General features: G+C 37.2%; 1 protein-coding gene across 1 annotated transcript; it reads right to left on the bottom strand.

Annotated features, from left to right (window-relative positions):
* Positions 1-406: 406 nt before the first annotated feature.
* On the bottom strand, positions 407-7,203 carry LOC107904327 (disease resistance protein RPV1-like). Its single transcript, XM_016830670.2, has 3 exons — positions 6,621-7,203; positions 1,372-1,391; positions 407-984 (listed from the first exon to the last, which is right to left on the bottom strand). The coding sequence occupies exons 1-3, from the start codon at positions 7,086-7,088 to the stop codon at positions 657-659; spliced, it is 816 nt and encodes a 271-aa protein (XP_016686159.1). The 5' UTR covers positions 7,089-7,203; the 3' UTR covers positions 407-656.
* Between the last annotated feature and the right edge of the window lie 11,267 nt (positions 7,204-18,470).

Raw genomic sequence — 18,470 nt, 5'->3', positions numbered from 1 at the left:
GCTATGCATCCACAAACACTTGTGTTCATCAACTTTATGAGAGATTTCTTAATGAGAACATCTATTCCAATATTTGAGAAAAACTGACAACCATCTAATACTTTCATTATAAAATCTTTCTCCTCTCCATTGAAGAAGCATGCTATATCTAGAAATATATTCTTTTCGCATTCTTCCAATCCATCAAAGCTAATTCGAAGTCTATCGAGAATTTCTTTGTTAGAATCTTGTTTAAGTCTTTCTATTGCACTTCTCTATTGATCTACAACTCTACCGTACAAAAATGAACCCAAAACTTCAAGAACTAAGGGGAGACCACCAGTATAATGTACGACATGTTGAGAAAGCTCAATGAAATCATCTTTCACCATTGTATCACTATCAAAAGCTTTCAAATTAAAAAGCCTAAGGGCATCATTAGGATTCAATGTTGTAGGCTTATACACATCATCAACTCGGTAAGATCGAAGCAAATGTTCGTCTCTTGTCGTTACAATGATTCTACTCCCTAAACCAAACCAATCACGCTTTCAACCAAGCATTTCAAGTGTTGTATGTTATCAACATCATCAAGAACAATAAGAACCTTTTTATGAGACAACCTATGGCTAATTATGGCATTCCCTTCGTGAACATTGAAAAAATTGAAGCATTCATCAAACAAGATCTGGGAAAGAAGTTGTTTCTGTAAAAAAAACAAGTCCATGTTTATCTGAAATTTCTCGAACATCAGCAAGAAAGGTTTTACCTTCAAAATGAGGTGGCATTTGAGTATAAGCAATTATTGCAAGAGTCGTCTTACCGATGCCACCCATTTCGCAAATTCCTATAATGCAAACATCATCTTCCCCAATGTCTATTTTAGAATACAACTCCCTCAAAGGTATACTAATTCCAACCAGCTCATCATCAACAACAGTATAAGTCTGACATAATTTCGCTGATATCTTTTTAGCAATATCTTCAATAAATTCTGATTCATGCCTACAAGGAAATATCATTTAATTCTTTAAAAAATTGTTGAATCATAATATAGTTTGGAAGCAAACAAAAAGAAAGGATAAGAAAGCAAGATCTATTACGACGTCAAAATACACAACATTCTCTTTAGTTGAAATATTGAACTTTGCAATTATCTTTTTAATCATTTTTAATTTTTATTTTAAAATTTTATTATGGGATATGTTTTTAGGTGGCCAATAGTAAGAGGATTGGTGGTTGAGGTTAACGATTTTTTTTATAAGAAAAAATTAGTCTAGCGGACCTAAATACTGTTTCGACAAAAACACATAGGATTATATATATATATCAATCTAGAAAATAACAATTTTGTTAGACAGTAAAACTAGAAAATAGAGAAGAAAGAATGACCTGTTATTTAAATGCCATCCCTTGTATTGGAACCCACCCATTCTTTGAAAAGTCAAAAAGGGTGGGCACCGAAAGTAGAAAGTAAGATTGGTTGGCAAGTTGGGTTAAAAGTTGGCATGGGATAATTGCAATTTTGGTCCCTAATTGTATAGGGACATTGCAAGTTGATCCTTGAACCTCAACTATAAATAGGCCTAACCATTTCTTACTTTCTTCATCCCATAATTGCCATTCTCTACTTAAGGCATTATTCTCTCTCTCTATTTGTAAATTTCACTTGTAATTTTTGGAGTGAAATATATTTGGTAGTGCCCGAGGACGTAGGCAAAATTTGCTGAACCTCGTTAAAATTCTGGTGTTCTTTATTATTTATTTTGCATATTTTGTGAATGTGATTGTAGTGATTTATTGTGCTATTAAGTTACGATAGAGGGATATTCTGGCTAGGAAAGACTTGGTATTTAAGTGATCTTCGTGATCTACCTCTCTTTCCTGGGAATTGAACTTAGTGTGATTTTTCAGTACAATATTTTTACTCTTTCACAGCTTCCGCGCAACAATTGGTACCAGAGCCAGATTCGTACTTGGGGAATACGACCATTTATGGCACTATTCACGTATATGGAACTATTCATGTATACGGTACTATTTACGTATATAGTACTGTTCACGTATACAGTAGTTGGGATTGAGGAGAAAAATAGCAGCAACATCGTCATCAGCAAGGACTACTGTGACAAATGCAAAATTTGAAGTAGAGAAATTTGACGGTTCCAATAATTTTGGTATGTGGCAATGTGAGATCCTGGATGTCTTATGTCAGCAAGAGCTAGATATAGCCCTTGAAGAAAAACCTGACAAGATTGGATGACAAGGAGTGGGCCAAGATCAATAGACAGACGTGTGGTACAATCCGCCTATGTTTGGCCAAAGAGCAGAAGTACTCTGTCATGAGGGAGACATCAGCGAAGAAGTTATGGGATACACTGGAAGAAAAGTTTCTAACGAAAAGTCTTGAAAATAGGCTTTATATGAAAAAGAAACTTTATCGATTCACGTATGCACCCGATATGTCGATGAATGACTATGTGAACTCTTTCAATAAAATTTTAGCAGACTTGCTAAATTTGGATGAGAAATTTGAAGATGAAGACAAGGCATTATTGTTGTTGAATTCCCTTCCTGATGAATATGATCATCTTACCACCACATTGCTTCATGGGAAGGACACGATCACATTTGATGCAGTCTGTAGTGCGTTGTATAGATCTGAGACTCGAAAGAAAGATAAAAGAGATCACAGAGATACAACCGCAGAAGTCTTAACAGTAAGAGGTCGTTCACACAGCAGCAAATCTGGTAGAAGGGGAAAGTCCAAAGGGAGACCCGCCAAAGATGAATGTGCCTTTTGCCGTGAAAAAGGGCATTGGAAAAAGAATTGTCCTAAGCTACAAAAAGGCAAGGCTATTTCTAATGCATGTGTAGCGGAGCATGATGAGGAGTCAGACTTTAGCTTGGTTGGCATGGCAATGGCATGTCAAACAGATGAGTGGATTTTGGATTCAGGATGTACTTACCATATGTGTCCTAATAAGGACTGGTTTTCTAGTCTTAAAGAGCTAGAAGGTGGAATTGTTCTTATGGGCAATGATAGTACTTGTAAGACAATGGGAGTAGGTACAGTCCAATTGAAGAATCACGACGGCTCAATCCAATTCTTGACAGATGTTCGCTACGTACCTAGCCTGAAGAAAAATCTCATCTCATTAGGGGCCCTAGAATCTAAAGGGCTCACAATCACTTTGAGAGATGGATTACTAAAAGTAGTAGCTGGGCAATTGACGATGATGAAAGGCACAAGAAGAAATAACTTGTATTTTTTAAATGGAAGTACAGTTATTGGATCAACATCAATAGTTTCTACAAAAGATGTAGATTCAGAGGCTACCAGATTATGGCATATGCGATTGGGACATGCTGGTGAAAAAGCTTTGCAAACTTTGGCGAAGCAAGGCTTGTTGGAAGGTGCAAATTCTTGCAAATTGGAATTCTGTGAACATTGTGTTCTGGGCAAGCAGACGAGAGTAAAATTTGGTCCAGTAATTCACAATACAAAAGGAATTCTGGACTACGTTCACAGTGATGTGTGGGGACCTACCAAAGTGGCTTCTTTGGGAGGTATGCACTATTTTGTTACTTTTGTTGATGATTATTCAAGAAAAGTATGGGTGTATCTAATGAAAAGAAAAAGTGAAGTTTTGGATGCATTTCTGAAATGGAAAAAGATGGTGGAGATTCAGATTGGTCGAAAGGTCAAACAACTTCGATCAGATAATGGTACTGAGTACAAAAATGATCCATTTCTACAAGTATGTCAAGATGAGGGCATTGTGCGACACTTCACTGTTCAGGATACACCACAGCAGAATGGGGTGGCAGAACGCATGAATCAAACTATACTGGAGAAAGTTCGATGTATGTTGTCCAATGCTGGATTGGACAAAGAATTTTGGGTTGAGGCAGTTACATATGCGTGCCATCTAATTAACCGTTTGCCATCAGCTGCAATAAATGGAAAAATTCCTATGGAGATGTGGACTGGTAAATCTGCTACTGATTATGATTCTTTGCATGTATTTGGTTCCACTGCATATTATCATGTCAATGAATCTAAGTTAGACCCAAGAGCAAAGAAAGCATTATTCTTGGGTATAACTGATGGAGTAAAAGGATACCGTCTCTGGTGTCCTGATACAAGGAAGATTGTTTTCAGTAGAGATGTGACTTTTGATGAATCAACCATGTTAAAGTACAAGGATTCACAAAAGGATGACAAAACCAGTAGTACTTTGCAGCAGGTGGAGCTTGAAAAGGTTAACGATGATCCAGCTAATATTGATGGGACAAATGATGAAGAGGTTCCTACCCAAGAACCTCTACAGCAACAAGATTCAATTGCATATAGGAGGCTAAGAAGAGAGATTCGTAAGCCTGCTCGCTTTGATGATATAGTGGCCTATGCACTTCCAATTGCAGATGATGATGTTCCTTCTACTTACACAGAAGCAATAAGTAACCCTGATAGTGTAAAGTGGAAGCAAGCAATGAATGAAGAAATGCAGTCTCTTCATAAAAATAGGACCTGGGAGTTGGTGACACTGCCCGAGGGAAAGAAGGCAATTGGATGCAAATGGGTATATGCAAAGAAGGAAGGATTTCCTGGTAAAAATGAAATTCGATACAAGGCTAGATTGGTAGCAAAGGGTTACGCTCAGAAAGAAGGAATAGACTACAATGAAGTGTTTTCTCCAGTTGTGAAGCATTCATCTATTCGGATTTTGCTAGCCTTGGTTGCGCAATATGATCTTGAACTAGTTCAGCTTGATGTGAAGACCGCGTTTTTACACGGTGATTTGGAAGAGGAAATCTATATGACTTAGCTAGATGGATTCAAGGTTGCTGGAAAAGAAAATTGGGTTTGCAAACTGACAAAGTCGCTTTATGGATTGAAGCAATCTCCGAGGCAGTGGTACAAGCGATTTGATCAGTTCATGAAAGGGCCAAGGTACACAAGAAGTAAATTTGATCATTGCATGTATTTTTAGAAGCTACAAGAAGGAACTTTCATATACTTGCTCTTATATGTTGATGATATGCTAATAGCATCTAAGAGCAAAGTTGAGATTGAAAGATTGAAGACTCAACTCAATCTCGAGTTTGAGATGAAAGATCTAGGAGAAGCTAAAAAGATTCTCGGCATGGAAATATGGAGAGATAGAGCTCATGATAGAGTTAGCTTGTCTCAGAAGCAATATTTGAAAAAGGTACTACAGCAGTTTGGCATGAACGAGCAGACAAAACCTGTAAGTACCCCGTTGGCTTCTCATTTTAAGCTTCCTGCACAACTATCTCCTTCGACGAATACGGAACGAGAATACATGTTGCAAGTTCCGTATTCTAATGCAGTGGGTAGCTTGATGTATGCAATGGTGTGTACAAGACCCGACATTTCACAGGCAGTTAGTATAGTGAGCAGGTATATGCATAATCCTGGAAAAGGACATTGGCAAGCTGTGAAATGGATTCTACGGTATATTCAGAAGACCGTGGATGTTGGATTACTGTTCAAGCAGGATAATACACTTGGTAAAGGTGTTATTGGGTACGTTGATTCTGATTATACCGGTGATTTGGACAGGCGAAGATCAACCACCGGTTATGTGTTTACACTTGCTGGAGAACCAAAAAGTTAGAAGTCTACATTACAGTCTATAGTTGCGTTGTCAACCATAGAAGCTGAGTACATGGCTGTAACAGAGGCTGTAAAGGAGGCTATTTGGTTACAAGGTATGGCTAAAACCTTGGGGTTGGTTCAGGAGCATATTAACGTGTATTGTGATAGTCAAAGTGCTATTCATTTAGCAAAGAATCAAGTCTATCATGCACGTACAAAGCATATCGACGTACGATTCCATTTTGTGCGGGAAATTATTGAAGAAAGGAAAATTTGTCTTCAGAAGATCAAGACTGCAGATAATCCCGTAGATATGATGACCAAGGTGGTAACAGCAACCAAGTTCGACCATTGTTTGAACTTGATTAATATCCTGCAAGTTTAACAGTTGAAGAAGGCACTATCAAGTATTGTTGTCAAAGGCAGAAAGAATTGTGTGAAGACAAGATTATCCTAATCAAATCTTCAAGGTGGAGATTATTGGAACCCACCCATTCTTTGAAAAGTCAAAAAGGGTGGGCACCGAAAGTAGAAAGTAAGATTGGTTGGCAAGTTGGGTTAAAAGTTGGTATAGGATAATTGCAATTTTGGTCCCTAATTGTATAGGGACATTGCAAGTTGATCCTTGAACCTCAACTATAAATAGGCCTAACCATTTCTTACTTTCTTCATCCCATAATTGCCATTCTCTACTTAAGGCATTATTCTCTCTCTCTATTTGTAAATTTCACTTGTAATTTTTGGAGTGAAATATATTTGGTAGTGCCCGAGGACGTAGGCAAAATTTGCTGAACCTCGTTAAAATTCTGGTGTTCTTTATTATTTATTTTGCATATTTTGTGAATGTGATTGTAGTGATTTATTGTGCTATTAAGTTACGATAGAGGGATATTCTGGCTAGGAAAGACTTGGTATTTAAGTGATCTTCGTGATCTACCTCTCTTTCCTGGGAATTGAACTTAGTGTGATTTTTCAGTACAATATTTTTACTCTTTCACACGCTTCCGCGCAACACCTTGATGTTAGCCACTTCCGTTAAAGCATTTCGCCACCTTTGGATCTTTTCTCTATCTTCCTTATATCTCTCTTCATGTTTCGCAAACGCTTCTTCTACATTTTCCTTTTGTTTTCTTAAATCGGATGGATCCACATCGTAGAATATTGGAAATACTTTATGTTCCGTATCCTTTTTTTGTTTAACTATCTTAGCAAGCTCCTCCAAGCACCAACTTGAGAAGGCATAGGTTTTTGAAAAAACGATTACCGAGCACCATGATTGCTGAATTGCTTCAAAGAGTTTAGGTGCGATCTCTTCGCCCGCCTCCAACTTTGGATCATCTCTAAAAGTGACAATCCCACGCCTCTTTAGAGCATTGTAGAGATGATCTGTGAAGTTCTTGCGAGTATCTTCACCTATAAAACTCAAGAAAACATCGTATGTCTTTTTAGAAATGGAGGAGGAAGCTGAGGGTAACGACAACATGAGGATGTATGAGAAGAAAAAGATATCTCAATCTAGTGCTCAAAATCAGAAAATAGTTCGCCCAATACTGCAGAAAGAGAAAAGCAGATCTACAAATAGAAGAGGGATGATGTTCTTTCCAAGAAGGTGAGAGTTGAAAAACTGGAGGATAGTTTATTTAATCATAAGTAAAAATTAAAAATGTTGGACGGTTTGTATTTTCCATACTTAACAATTAGACAATGAAAAATAATAATTAAAAACAAGTGTTGTAAACGTATTGAGTTATTTTTTATTGGATATATAATAATACAATTATTAAATGAAGTTATCAATAGTTTATTAATTTACAGAGTACAGATCTAGCCACGGAGTTATCAATAAACGACGTAATCGGAGGATGGATGATTGGGATCTGTAGACGATGACACTCAATGAGCGTGCAGCCTTCCTTGAGTGGACAACGGCAGCATTGGGTTCACACCTGCGTGTGGAGAAGACTCTGAAGCCTTCACAAATCATGTAAAGAAGATGAAGAAAATGCTAAAAGCATGTGCCAAATGTACCATGATTAGGGAAATGAGATACAACAATACAAGGCATGAGTCCAACTAATAAAATTAAAGCTGATTTGAATTTTATAGGATGGGATAATTTCATTTTCGGTCCTCTATAATCCGCACTATATGCGTAGCTCCTGATTTTAGTTTTTTCTTATTTATTTAATTCAATCCTTATTGTTATTTATTTTAGTTTTTTTAATTATTATTTGTGACTCTTAACATTATTATTGTAGGTATTTAGATAACATTTTTACTATTTGTATGCATAATTTTTTTAAAATAATAGAAGCTATTATTCACTTATCTTTAATTACTTCTAATAATTTTGAATTGTTATTAAACAAGTGCAGTCTATTACACATTATATTGTTAAATATATTTCACGTGATTAAATTTTATAAAAATGATATGTATAGATCTGAAATTTATTCTCTGTACTTTTATTTGTAAGAATTTAGTTCATCTACTTTTTAAATTTCAAAATCTAGATTCAATTGTTAACACAATTTTTTCGTCAAATTTGTTTGTGTGATATTTTGAAAAAAAAATACACTTGGTTTTAATGTAACTAAAAATATGACGTTGTAATATCTTGAATTTAACAAAACAATTTTAACAATGTTAGTAGTTGGAACTTAATTTTGAAATCTGAAAATAGAAAAATTAAATCCTAAAACTAAAAAATATATGGACTAAGTTTTAAATTTGTAAAGGGTCTTAAGGCATTCGTGGAGCCTAAACCCTAAACTTCAATTTGCGAACCCTTAATCTCTTCGATCACTTTGGCTTTGTCTACTAATTCGTCGAAATTTGCAATATCATGAGCACTAGGTAAAGCTAGATATCACGATGTAACCCAAAACGAAACCTCTTACAACGATCCTTCTCTTGCAAGACCATCTCAACTGTGTACTGGCTCAACTGCACAAATTTTGCTTCATACTCAACCACAGACAACTTGCCCTGCACAAGATTGATGAACTCACGCTTGCAAGCTTCCATTTACTGCTCACCCATGAAATTCTTCTTAAAGGTTCCCAAGAAAAACTCTCATGTCAACTGGCTCGCAATAGTTCCTTACTTCATAGTGTTCCACCAATAATGGGCTTCGCTGGTAAGTAAGGACACAGTGCTTCCTAACTTTTTTTCATCAGAACACACATTTGCTCAAGGATTTTCTCAACACCCTCAAACCAATACTCAGCCATGGTAGGACAAGATTCTCTAACACCACTAAGCTCCTTACCACCTAGAGTTCGCAGACGCTCCAATGGCAATCCACGGTAGGCAGGCGCGATGTTGGCACCAGCAACTCACTAAAATGCTCCAATCATTGCTTGTACCAACGACTCCATGCCATCTTCCAGGATGTTTGCCCTATGGGGTCGTTCATGCATAGCCGAAGTCTTGTCACCTTCAGAGAGATCGGTAGCTTCGTTTACATGGTTCGCATTCACTCCACGGGGAGGATTCTAGCTTATTCTAGACGTACATGAGACACTAGCTTAGGTAAGACATCAAACACACGTGACTGGGTATCCAAACTTACAGACACAATTCACACCTGACAAACTTACATGCGAACACAATTCACCAAAACACTACTTTCTAGAATGGCAAACAACAGAGGGTGTTAGGTGTGGGTCCCACTATGTGGAAAACCCATAATTTCTGCCACATTTTATTGTCTCTTTTTGGTTTTGTCAAAAGCCATTTTTGGGGGGCTTTTAACGGGTGATGTGGGTAGAAATTTTTGCAGAGCTAAAACAAAAAAAATCTCAAATTAAAATAGAGAGAAAGAGAGAAGAAAATTTCAGTTTTTCAAGTTTGGTGCAGCAGTGATCAACTCTTCGATCGAAGGTTCATCCGTGGTTCGATTGAGCTGATTTTTGGACAGCAGCTAGACGATAAGGTGTTCTTAACTTTGTACGGGCGGATTTTTCATTCGAGTCTTGTAGCGTCAGAAATACCCATTTTTCAGCAGCTACGTTTTTTGTGATGTTCTCTCATTTTTCTCTCTTTTGCTAAAGACTACATATTGTTAGCCTTGTCGGAGTTGAATGCTTGTTGTAGGCTTGATATTGTGATCTTGTAGTCGAACATTTGATGATAGTAGAGCTCTTTATCGGACTCTAAAGTCCCGTGGTTTTTACCCTTGATTTAGAGGGGTTTTCCATGTAAAAATACCGGTGTCTCTATTTATTTTTGTTGTGGTTGCATTAGTTGATTTGTGGTTGATTAAGGTTGCTAGAGAACATATCTTGTGCTATTGTGCTTGCCATAATTTTTTACAGGAGTTATAGGGAGAAAAAGAACACCGGTTGTGCTTTCGCTTTGTTTCGGTTGTTCGGTTTCTTCCCAACAAACTGGTACCAGAGCTTGGTTATTGTGTCAGATAATTATGGAAATTAATACGAGCAAGATGATTATGTTGAATGGCACAAATTATCAACTTTGGCGGAATAAAATGAAGGACTTGTTGTTTGTGAAGGCTTTGCATCTTCCGGTCTTTACTACTCAAAAACCCGATTCGAAAAGTGATGAAGAATGGGAATTTGAGCATCAACAAGTGTGTGGATTTATTCAGCAATTTGTTGAAGAAAATGTTTACAACCACATTGATCAAGAGACACATGCTCGAACATTGTGGGAGAAGCTTGAAAGCTTGTATGCTTCGAGGTCGGGCAATAACAAGTTATTTTTGCTGAAGAAAATGATGGCGCTGAAATATAAAGAAGGAATGTCTATAGCTGACCATGTTAGTGAATTTCAGAGTGTGATGAATCAGTTGCTTGGTATGGGTGTCAAATTTGATGACGAGATTTTAGGACTTTGGTTGCTTGCTACTCTACCAGACTCTTGGGAGACCTTTCGAGTCTCACTCATTAATTCTGCCCCACAGGGTATTATTACTTTGGATTTGGCTAAGAGTGGTGTGTTGAATGAAGAGGTTAGAAGAAGATCTCAGGGTTCTACATCACAGTCCGAGGTGTTGGTTATCGAGAACAGGGGGAGAAACAGAGACAAAGATGGATATGGTAGAGATAAAAGCTGAAGCAAGTCAAGATCGAGATACAAGAATCTTGAGTGTCATCATTGTGGTAAGAAAGGTCATATCAAGAAATATTGCTTCAAGTGGAAGAAAGAGAACAAAGGTGGTGGTGATAAACACGATCGGAATGACAATGAAAAATCCGAGCGTGTTGCTACTGTTACTCGTGAAGATTTGTTAGTTATTTGTGATGAGAATTTGGTCAACCTAGCATGCGACAAGACTAGTTGGGTGATTGATACTGGTGCATCACTTCATGTCACGTCGAGGAAGAAATTCTTCACATCTTATACTCCTGGTGATTTTGGGGTATTGAAGATGGGTAATGATGGTTTGGTTTCGGTTATTGGTATGGGAGATGTTAGCTTGGTAAGTAAAAATGGAACAAAGTTAACTCTCAAGGATGTCAGACATGCACCGGATGTCAGTTTGAATTTGATTTCTGCAGGAAAACTTGATGATGAGGGATTCTGTAACACCTTCAGTGAAGGGCAGTGGAAGCTGACTAAAGGCTCCTTGGTTGTGGCTCGAGGAAAGAAGAGCTCAAATTTGTACTTGATGCAAGCTTTGACTTCTCGAGAGATGGTGAATGTGACACTGAATGACAGCTCAACTGAGTTGTGGCATAAACGACTTAGTCACATGAGTGAGAAGGGGCTTAGCTGTTTAGCGAAGAAGAATCAACTTTCGGGTTTAAAGAATGCTACACTGAAGAATTGTGCTCATTGTCTAGCAGGAAAGCAGAGAAGAGTTTCATTTAGAAGCCATCCTCCTCATAGGAAATCAGAGTTGCTAGAGTTGGTCCATTCAGATGTTTGTGGTCCGATAAAAGTAAGATCACATGGTGGTGCACTTTACTTTGTGACTTTCATTGATGATTGTTCAAGAAAGCTATAGGTTTACACTTTGAAGTCTAAAAATCAAGTCTTTGAGGTGTTTAAACAGTTTCAAGCATCAGTTGAAAGGGAAACTGGGAAGAAGTTGAAGTGCATTCGTACTGATAATGGTGGCGAGTACACAGGGTCGTTTCATGAGTATTGTCTGCGACAGGGAATCAGACATCAGAGAACACCACCAAAGACTCCACAGTTAAATGGGTTAGCTGAAAGAATGAACCGAACATTGATTGAGAGAGTCAGATGTTTGTTGTCAGATGCAAAGTTACCAAGATCATTTTGGGCTGAAGCTTTGAATACAGTGACACATGTGATAAATCTGTCTCCTAGTGTTCCTTTGAAAGGTGATGTGCCAGATAGAGTTTGGTTTGGTAAAGACGTGTCATATGATCACCTACGTGTGTTCGGTTGTAAAGCATTTGTTCATGTTCCAAAGGATGAAAGATCCAAGTTGGATGCCAAGGCTCGACAATGCATTTTTATTGGTTATGGTCTAGATGGTGAGTTTGGTTATAGACTCTATGATCCAGTTCAGAAGAAACTCGTGAGAAGCAGAGATGTTGTCTTCATTGAGGATCAGACCATTGATGACATTGATAAGACGGAGAAAGTGGATTCACAAGGTAGTGGTGACTTGATCAATGTGAATCCGGTTCCCCTAGACTCTTCACCAGATCCTATCCAGGATGATGTGCATGGTGATGTTAGTGGTGACCATCAGACTATAGGTGACTTTGATACTCCCATGGATGATGTTGTGAATGATCAACAACAAGCACCTATAGCTCCACCAGCAGTTCCACTTCGAAGGTCTTCCAGAGATCGACAATCTTCTGTCAGGTATTCTCCTAATGAATATGTTCTTTTGACTGACGGGGAGAACCTGAATGTTATGAAGAGGCTATGGAGAGTGAATGCAAAGATCAGTGGGTTGAAGCGATGAAAGACGAACTTCAATCCTTGCATGAGAACCATACTTTTGAATTGGTGAAACTGCCTAAGGGCAAAAGAGCTTTGAATAATCGGTGGGTTTACAGGTTGAAGCAAGAAGAGAAGTCTTCATCTCCACGATACAAAGCTAGATTGGTCGTCAAGGGTTATACTCAGAAAAAGGGGGTTGATTTTGAAGAAATATTTTCTCCGGTTGTGAAGATGTCCTCTATCAGAACTATACTGAGTTTGGCAGCTTGTTATGACCTAGAGGTTGAACAAATGGATGTGAAAACTGCTTTTCTTCATGGTGACTTGGAAGAAGAGCTTTACATGGAGCAGCCAGAGGGTTTTGTTGCACAAGGGAAAGAGGACTATGTGTGCAGATTGAAGAAGAGCTTGTATGGTTTGAAGCAAGCTCCAAGGCAATGGTACAAGAAGTTTGAGTCTGTTATGGGGGAGCAAGGCTACAAGAAGACTACTTCTGATCATTGTGTGTTTGTTAAGAGATTCTCTGGTGATGATTTTATTATTCTTTTACTCTATGTTGATGATATGCTTATTGTTGGTCAGAATGCTTCTAGAATTGAGAAGTTGAAACAAGAGTTGAGTAAATCCTTTGCAATGAAGGATTTGGGGCCAGCAAAGCAAATTCTTGGCATAAGACTGACACGTGATAGAAAGGCCAAGAAATTATGGTTATCACAAGAGAGGTACATTGAGAAAGTACTTCAAAGGTTTAGTATGGACAAAGCTAAAGCGGTGAATACTCCCTTTACTATGCACTTTAGATTGAGTGTTAAGCATAGTCCTTCCACAGAAAAGGAGAAGGAAGAGATGCAGAAAATTCTTTACTCTTCAGCCGTGGGTAGTTTGATGTACGCAATGGTTTGCACGAGACCAGACTTGGCTTATACCGTTGGTACAGTTAGTCGGTTTCTTTCTAATCCAGGCAGAGAGCATTGGAATGCAGTGAAGTGGATTATGAGATATCTTCGTGGCACTTCCAACATGAAACTTTGTTTCGGCAATGAGAAACCTGTTCTTGTTGGGTATACAGATTCAGACATGGCCGGAGACATTGACTCGAGGAGATCTACTTCAGGTTACTTAATCACTTATGCAGGGGGAGCTGTGGCATGGCAATCGAGACTGCAAAACTGTGTTGCATTGTCCACCACCGAATCAGAGTTCATTGCAGCAACCGAAGCGTGTAAGGAGATGCTTTGGATGAAGAAGTTTGTGCATGAGCTTGGTTTTACTCAAGAGAAGTATGTCCTGTACTGTGATAGCCAGAGTGATATTCATCTTGGTAAGAACTCAACTTTTCATGCTAGATCTAAGCATATTGATGTGAGGTACCATTGGATACGAGATGTTCTTGAAGCTAAGCTGTTAGAGCTTGAGAAGATACACACTAATGATAATGGTGCTGATATGTTGAAAAAGGCCTTACCAAGAGGAAAGTTTTCAGCATGTTGTTTGACCTTCGGTATGGAGGCATTCCCCACATAGTTGGAGGGGGAGATTTGTTAGGTGTGGGTCCCACTATGTGGGAAACCCATAATTTCTGCCACATTTTATTGTCTCTTTTTGGTTTTTTCAAAAGCCATTTTTGGGGGGCTTTTAACGGGTGATGTGGACAGAAATTTTTGCAGAGCTAAAACAAAAAAAAATCTCAAATTAAAATAGAGAGAAAGAGAGAAGAAAATTTCAGTTTTTCAAGTTTGGTGCAGCAGTGATCAACTCTTCGATCGAAGGTTCATCCGTGGTTCGATTGAGCTGATTTTTGGACAGCAGCTAGGCGATAAGGTGTTCTTGACTTTGTACGGTCGGATTTTTCATCCGAGTCTTGTAGCGTCGGAAATACCCATTTTTCAGCAGCTACGTTTTTGGTGATGTTCTCTCATTTTTCTCTCTTTTGCTAAGGATTACATATTGTTAGCCTTGTCGGAGTTGAATGCTTGTTGTAGGCTTGATATTGTGATCTTGTAGTCGAACATTTGATGATAGTAGAGCTCTTTATCGGACTCTAAAGTCCCGTGGTTTTTACCCTTGATTTAGAGGGGTTTTCCACGTAAAAATACCGGTGTCTCTATTTATTTTTGTTGTGGTTGCATTAGTTGATTTGTGGTTGATTAAGGTTGCTAGAGAACATATCTTGTGCTATTGTGCTTGCCATAATTTTTTACAGGAGTTATAGGGAGAAAAAGAACACCGGTTGTGCTTTCGCTTTGTTTCGGTTGTTCGGTTTCTTCCCAACAGAGGGATGATTTGAGGCATAATCCTGCAAAAGATACACCTGAACCAAGGCGATGTTATTCCCGATCCTACCCCAAATCAAACAATTTCACACATACAGCACTTCAAAACTTATTTACAAACTTGGCGAACTTATTATTTGAATTATTTCTATCTCCCAAATAGCAAGAAATCATAGCCGACCCTTTCAAAAAAAGGTAATCATCATTGGCTAGTGGTTATGGGATTTAGAGAGTTTTTTTTTTGGGGGGGAGAGACTGTAAAAAAATCTAAATTTTTATCGAGATTTATAAGCATCAATAAAAGACAAAATAACCACCGATTATTTCTATGTCCCAATGAACCGCCAGAATGCCGGTAAAAATTTACCGGCAAACTAATCACAGGTATTGGTAAAGTGTGAAAATTTGTAGTTTCTTCGACACTTTTAACCTCCGTTATAGGTAAGATATTTTTCAATTGAAAGGTTAATTTACATTTTTTGAGATATTTATAAGTACAGGGAAAATTCATATTCAAATTATATTTAAAATTAAATTTCATATTTCTTGAATTAACTATTTTAGTATTTTGTTAATTCGAGACCATTATTGATTGATTTTACCCAATTTCATAAAAAGTACCATATATCTCTTACTAAGTTCCACAAAATATCGTATACCAAAGAATGTGATAGAACTTACAAGGTCGAAACTAAAGATTACAACAAAATAAAGGTTCTTACAAAACATAAAGTTTGAGTTTTAAGCATTCTGAAATACTCCCAAACTATCCGAAAAAGCTTTCATCCTTGCTGCTGTAGGATGAAAACTGAACAAGCAATCAACACCCATACATTACGCACCAAGGATGAACATGAAACACACTGACAAATTTAAATCCCCTTCTAGCTTGTTAATAAGAAGCAGAAACCAAAATTGTAGAATGAAAGAATATTTGAGAAAAGAAACTTTTTTTTTTGTGTTTTTGGGTATACAACACATGAAATTCCTCTTCTATTTATAAGCGGTCTTATGTCTCTTCATAGGGACATAACTACCAAACGGATAGTCATATCTTTAAACATAAACATAATTATTCAACAGGTATTAACTTGAATAATTATGACAATTTGTTATTAAATAAGTGATATAACTTTTGGTGACAAGAGACATAACTGATCACTATGAATAGTGACAATTCTTGCTTAATTTTAAAAACGAATTCTAGTTTGGTAAATCATATGATTTTACAGTTTAATGTTAAAAAGCCAAAAGTCGACGAACGAAACGCAAACCAAAACTTAGTCAAAAACATATTTACAGTCCAAAAAGTCCAGAATAATAAATTATGAAAACAATCTTATTTTAATTAACCAGAAAATAATCTAAGCTCTCACACGCCATCTAGTCCTAAACTTGTAGATTACCTGAAACATATTAAACAACCAATGAGCCATACGAGCTTAGTGTATAACACAACACAAGCAACAAATCAGATATGCATAAATAAACATATATGTTCTCGGATACAGAAGTCAACATATTCTCATATACAGAATCAGATGTATTTCCTTAATTAGATACACATGCACATATCATCTTAGAATTTTACTTATTTTGTACACATATGTAAATTTCAGATCAAAATGTCATTTATACAAACTTACAAATCAAATTAGAACAAATCCTATCCCAATCCACTACACACCAACTCTGTCCAACCAATCACACCAAATAGGACTTCATGATTCCATCCATCCAATCACATCGGGTCGTGGTGGTATGCCACTCATAATGGTGCAGCTGAGCTGCCAAACAAATATTGTGGTTTAACCGCCAAAATTACAGTAACACTGTATGAAAATGCTAACATACAATCGTAATGAATTAAAAATATGACATGCTTATGTAAAATTCATTAATATAAATAATATCAAATAGCCTACACAAGGTTTATTAATCCAAGTCAAGCTTACCATACATAATCATACTTTTGGATTTACTAGAACACAGAACATAAGCATATTCTCACATACCTTACCCATAAAACATGCAGTCACATATCAACAACGTCACATTTTGAGTATTATTTAAGCCAAATAGACCACACGGGTGTCTAAATATGATTTTCGGAGTCAAATGGTCCACATGAAAATTTATGAAAAATGGGTCCATACGACCGTATAGCCCACACGGCCTAGCACACGACCGTGTGACACACACGATCTACCTAACTTGCCCTTGTAATCACACACGCTCGTGCACACTTACACAGCCCACACATGACCAGCCAAACGACCTTATGGTGCACACACGGTCTGCCACACGGTCAGACCATGTGACGTCGACAGAGAACTTCCCAGCATTGCATCGTTCGTTATTTTTTAAGTTTTTTGTTACACACCTAGCCATTTTTTTATTTCAATTCCAACCACAAGATTTCCAAAACCTAAAAGTATCATTCAACTAATTTAATTAGCACCCAAATCTGAGACACAACCCTTGTATTCATAAAAATGAAAGTCTAAACTTATAGGCACTTGACTTTAACACCAAACTGAACACTTACCCCAGAAAAACGACAGCCTAAAATGGTGCTTAAGTCGCCAGAGAGAAGTCGAACACACCACCCTCTCCACCTATTGAGAACCAAAATACTTAATAATCGAATCTTACAAAATACCACCCCCAATTGACAAACGGAAACTTACCATCGAAGAACATAATTGCAATACTTACTTGTTAGAAAATCAATGACAAAGAAACGGCAAGACAGAAAATGAAGAATGGCATCAAAGAAATCCTTAGCAGCCCAAAATTTTCAAGAAAGAAAATTGGGAAAGGAAAAAAAAAGAAAAAAACAGAACTAAATCAAATTAACTAACCACCCATCAAATTTCCTCAGAGTTAAAAACAAAAACAATTTTCATTTTATACACACAAGGATTTAAACATCAAACCAAAGGATAAGTTGCCTACCACTAAACCAATAGACTTATTCTTATTAACAATTGCATGAAATTAGTTTTTAAGTCTGGTATTCAAAGATAGGAGTTTAGGCAAAAATAACAAAAAAGTAAGAAAAATGGTTTGAACCCGGAACCTTGCACATACTACTAACAACACTTAACCATTGAACCAAAATAAATAACTTGATAAAATTTTCACAATCTTAACTCAAAAATCAAGGTGTGACCACTCTTGGTTTCACAAACCCAATTTCTTCTAACCCGACTTTTGGGATGTGACGCAATTAGTTCGAGCCCACACTCGAAGTAGTTTCGGGGTACGAGAATTGTAGAGAAGATCGTTTGATTAAAAGCCGAAAAACATCAAGGACCCACTTATCTGAAAACACAGATCAATATCGATCTAAGGTTTGTTACTATAAATATCACAAACCAAGTTGATTTTCGAAATTTTAATTTTTCTCTATGCAATAAAACTATTTTCAAATCAGATCTTTCCAACAAAAGGTGGAGTTGTGCTTATGGGAAACAATTCACCCTTTAAGATTATTGGTATTGGCATGGTTCAGATCATGATGCATGATGGAATTATGAGGATACTGTCAAATGTTAGACACATGCCTGATTTGAAGAAGAATCTCATCATGCTTGGTTTGAGGAAGAATCTCATCTCTTTAGGTATCTTAGACTCAAATGGTTGTAGGATCGTCATCGAGTCAAACAACATCAAAGTATCTCGTGGAGCTCTTG

Source organism: Gossypium hirsutum, chromosome A11 (genome assembly GCF_007990345.1).
Source record: "Gossypium hirsutum isolate 1008001.06 chromosome A11, Gossypium_hirsutum_v2.1, whole genome shotgun sequence".
Classification (NCBI taxonomy): domain Eukaryota; kingdom Viridiplantae; phylum Streptophyta; class Magnoliopsida; order Malvales; family Malvaceae; genus Gossypium; species Gossypium hirsutum.
This window is presented reverse-complemented; position numbering and strand designations above follow the sequence as displayed.

Coding starts and splice junctions, on each gene's coding strand:
- LOC107904327 (XM_016830670.2), bottom strand. CDS start 7,088: ATGTTGTCGTTACCCTCAGCTTCCTCCTCCATTTCTAAAAAGACATAC. Junction 1,392..6,620: donor CGGAAGTGGCTAACATCAAG/GTGTTGCGCGGA, acceptor TTCCAATACAAG/GGATGGCATTTAAATAACAG. Junction 985..1,371: donor GGATGGCATTTAAATAACAG/GTCATTCTTTCT, acceptor ATTTCCTTGTAG/GCATGAATCAGAATTTATTG.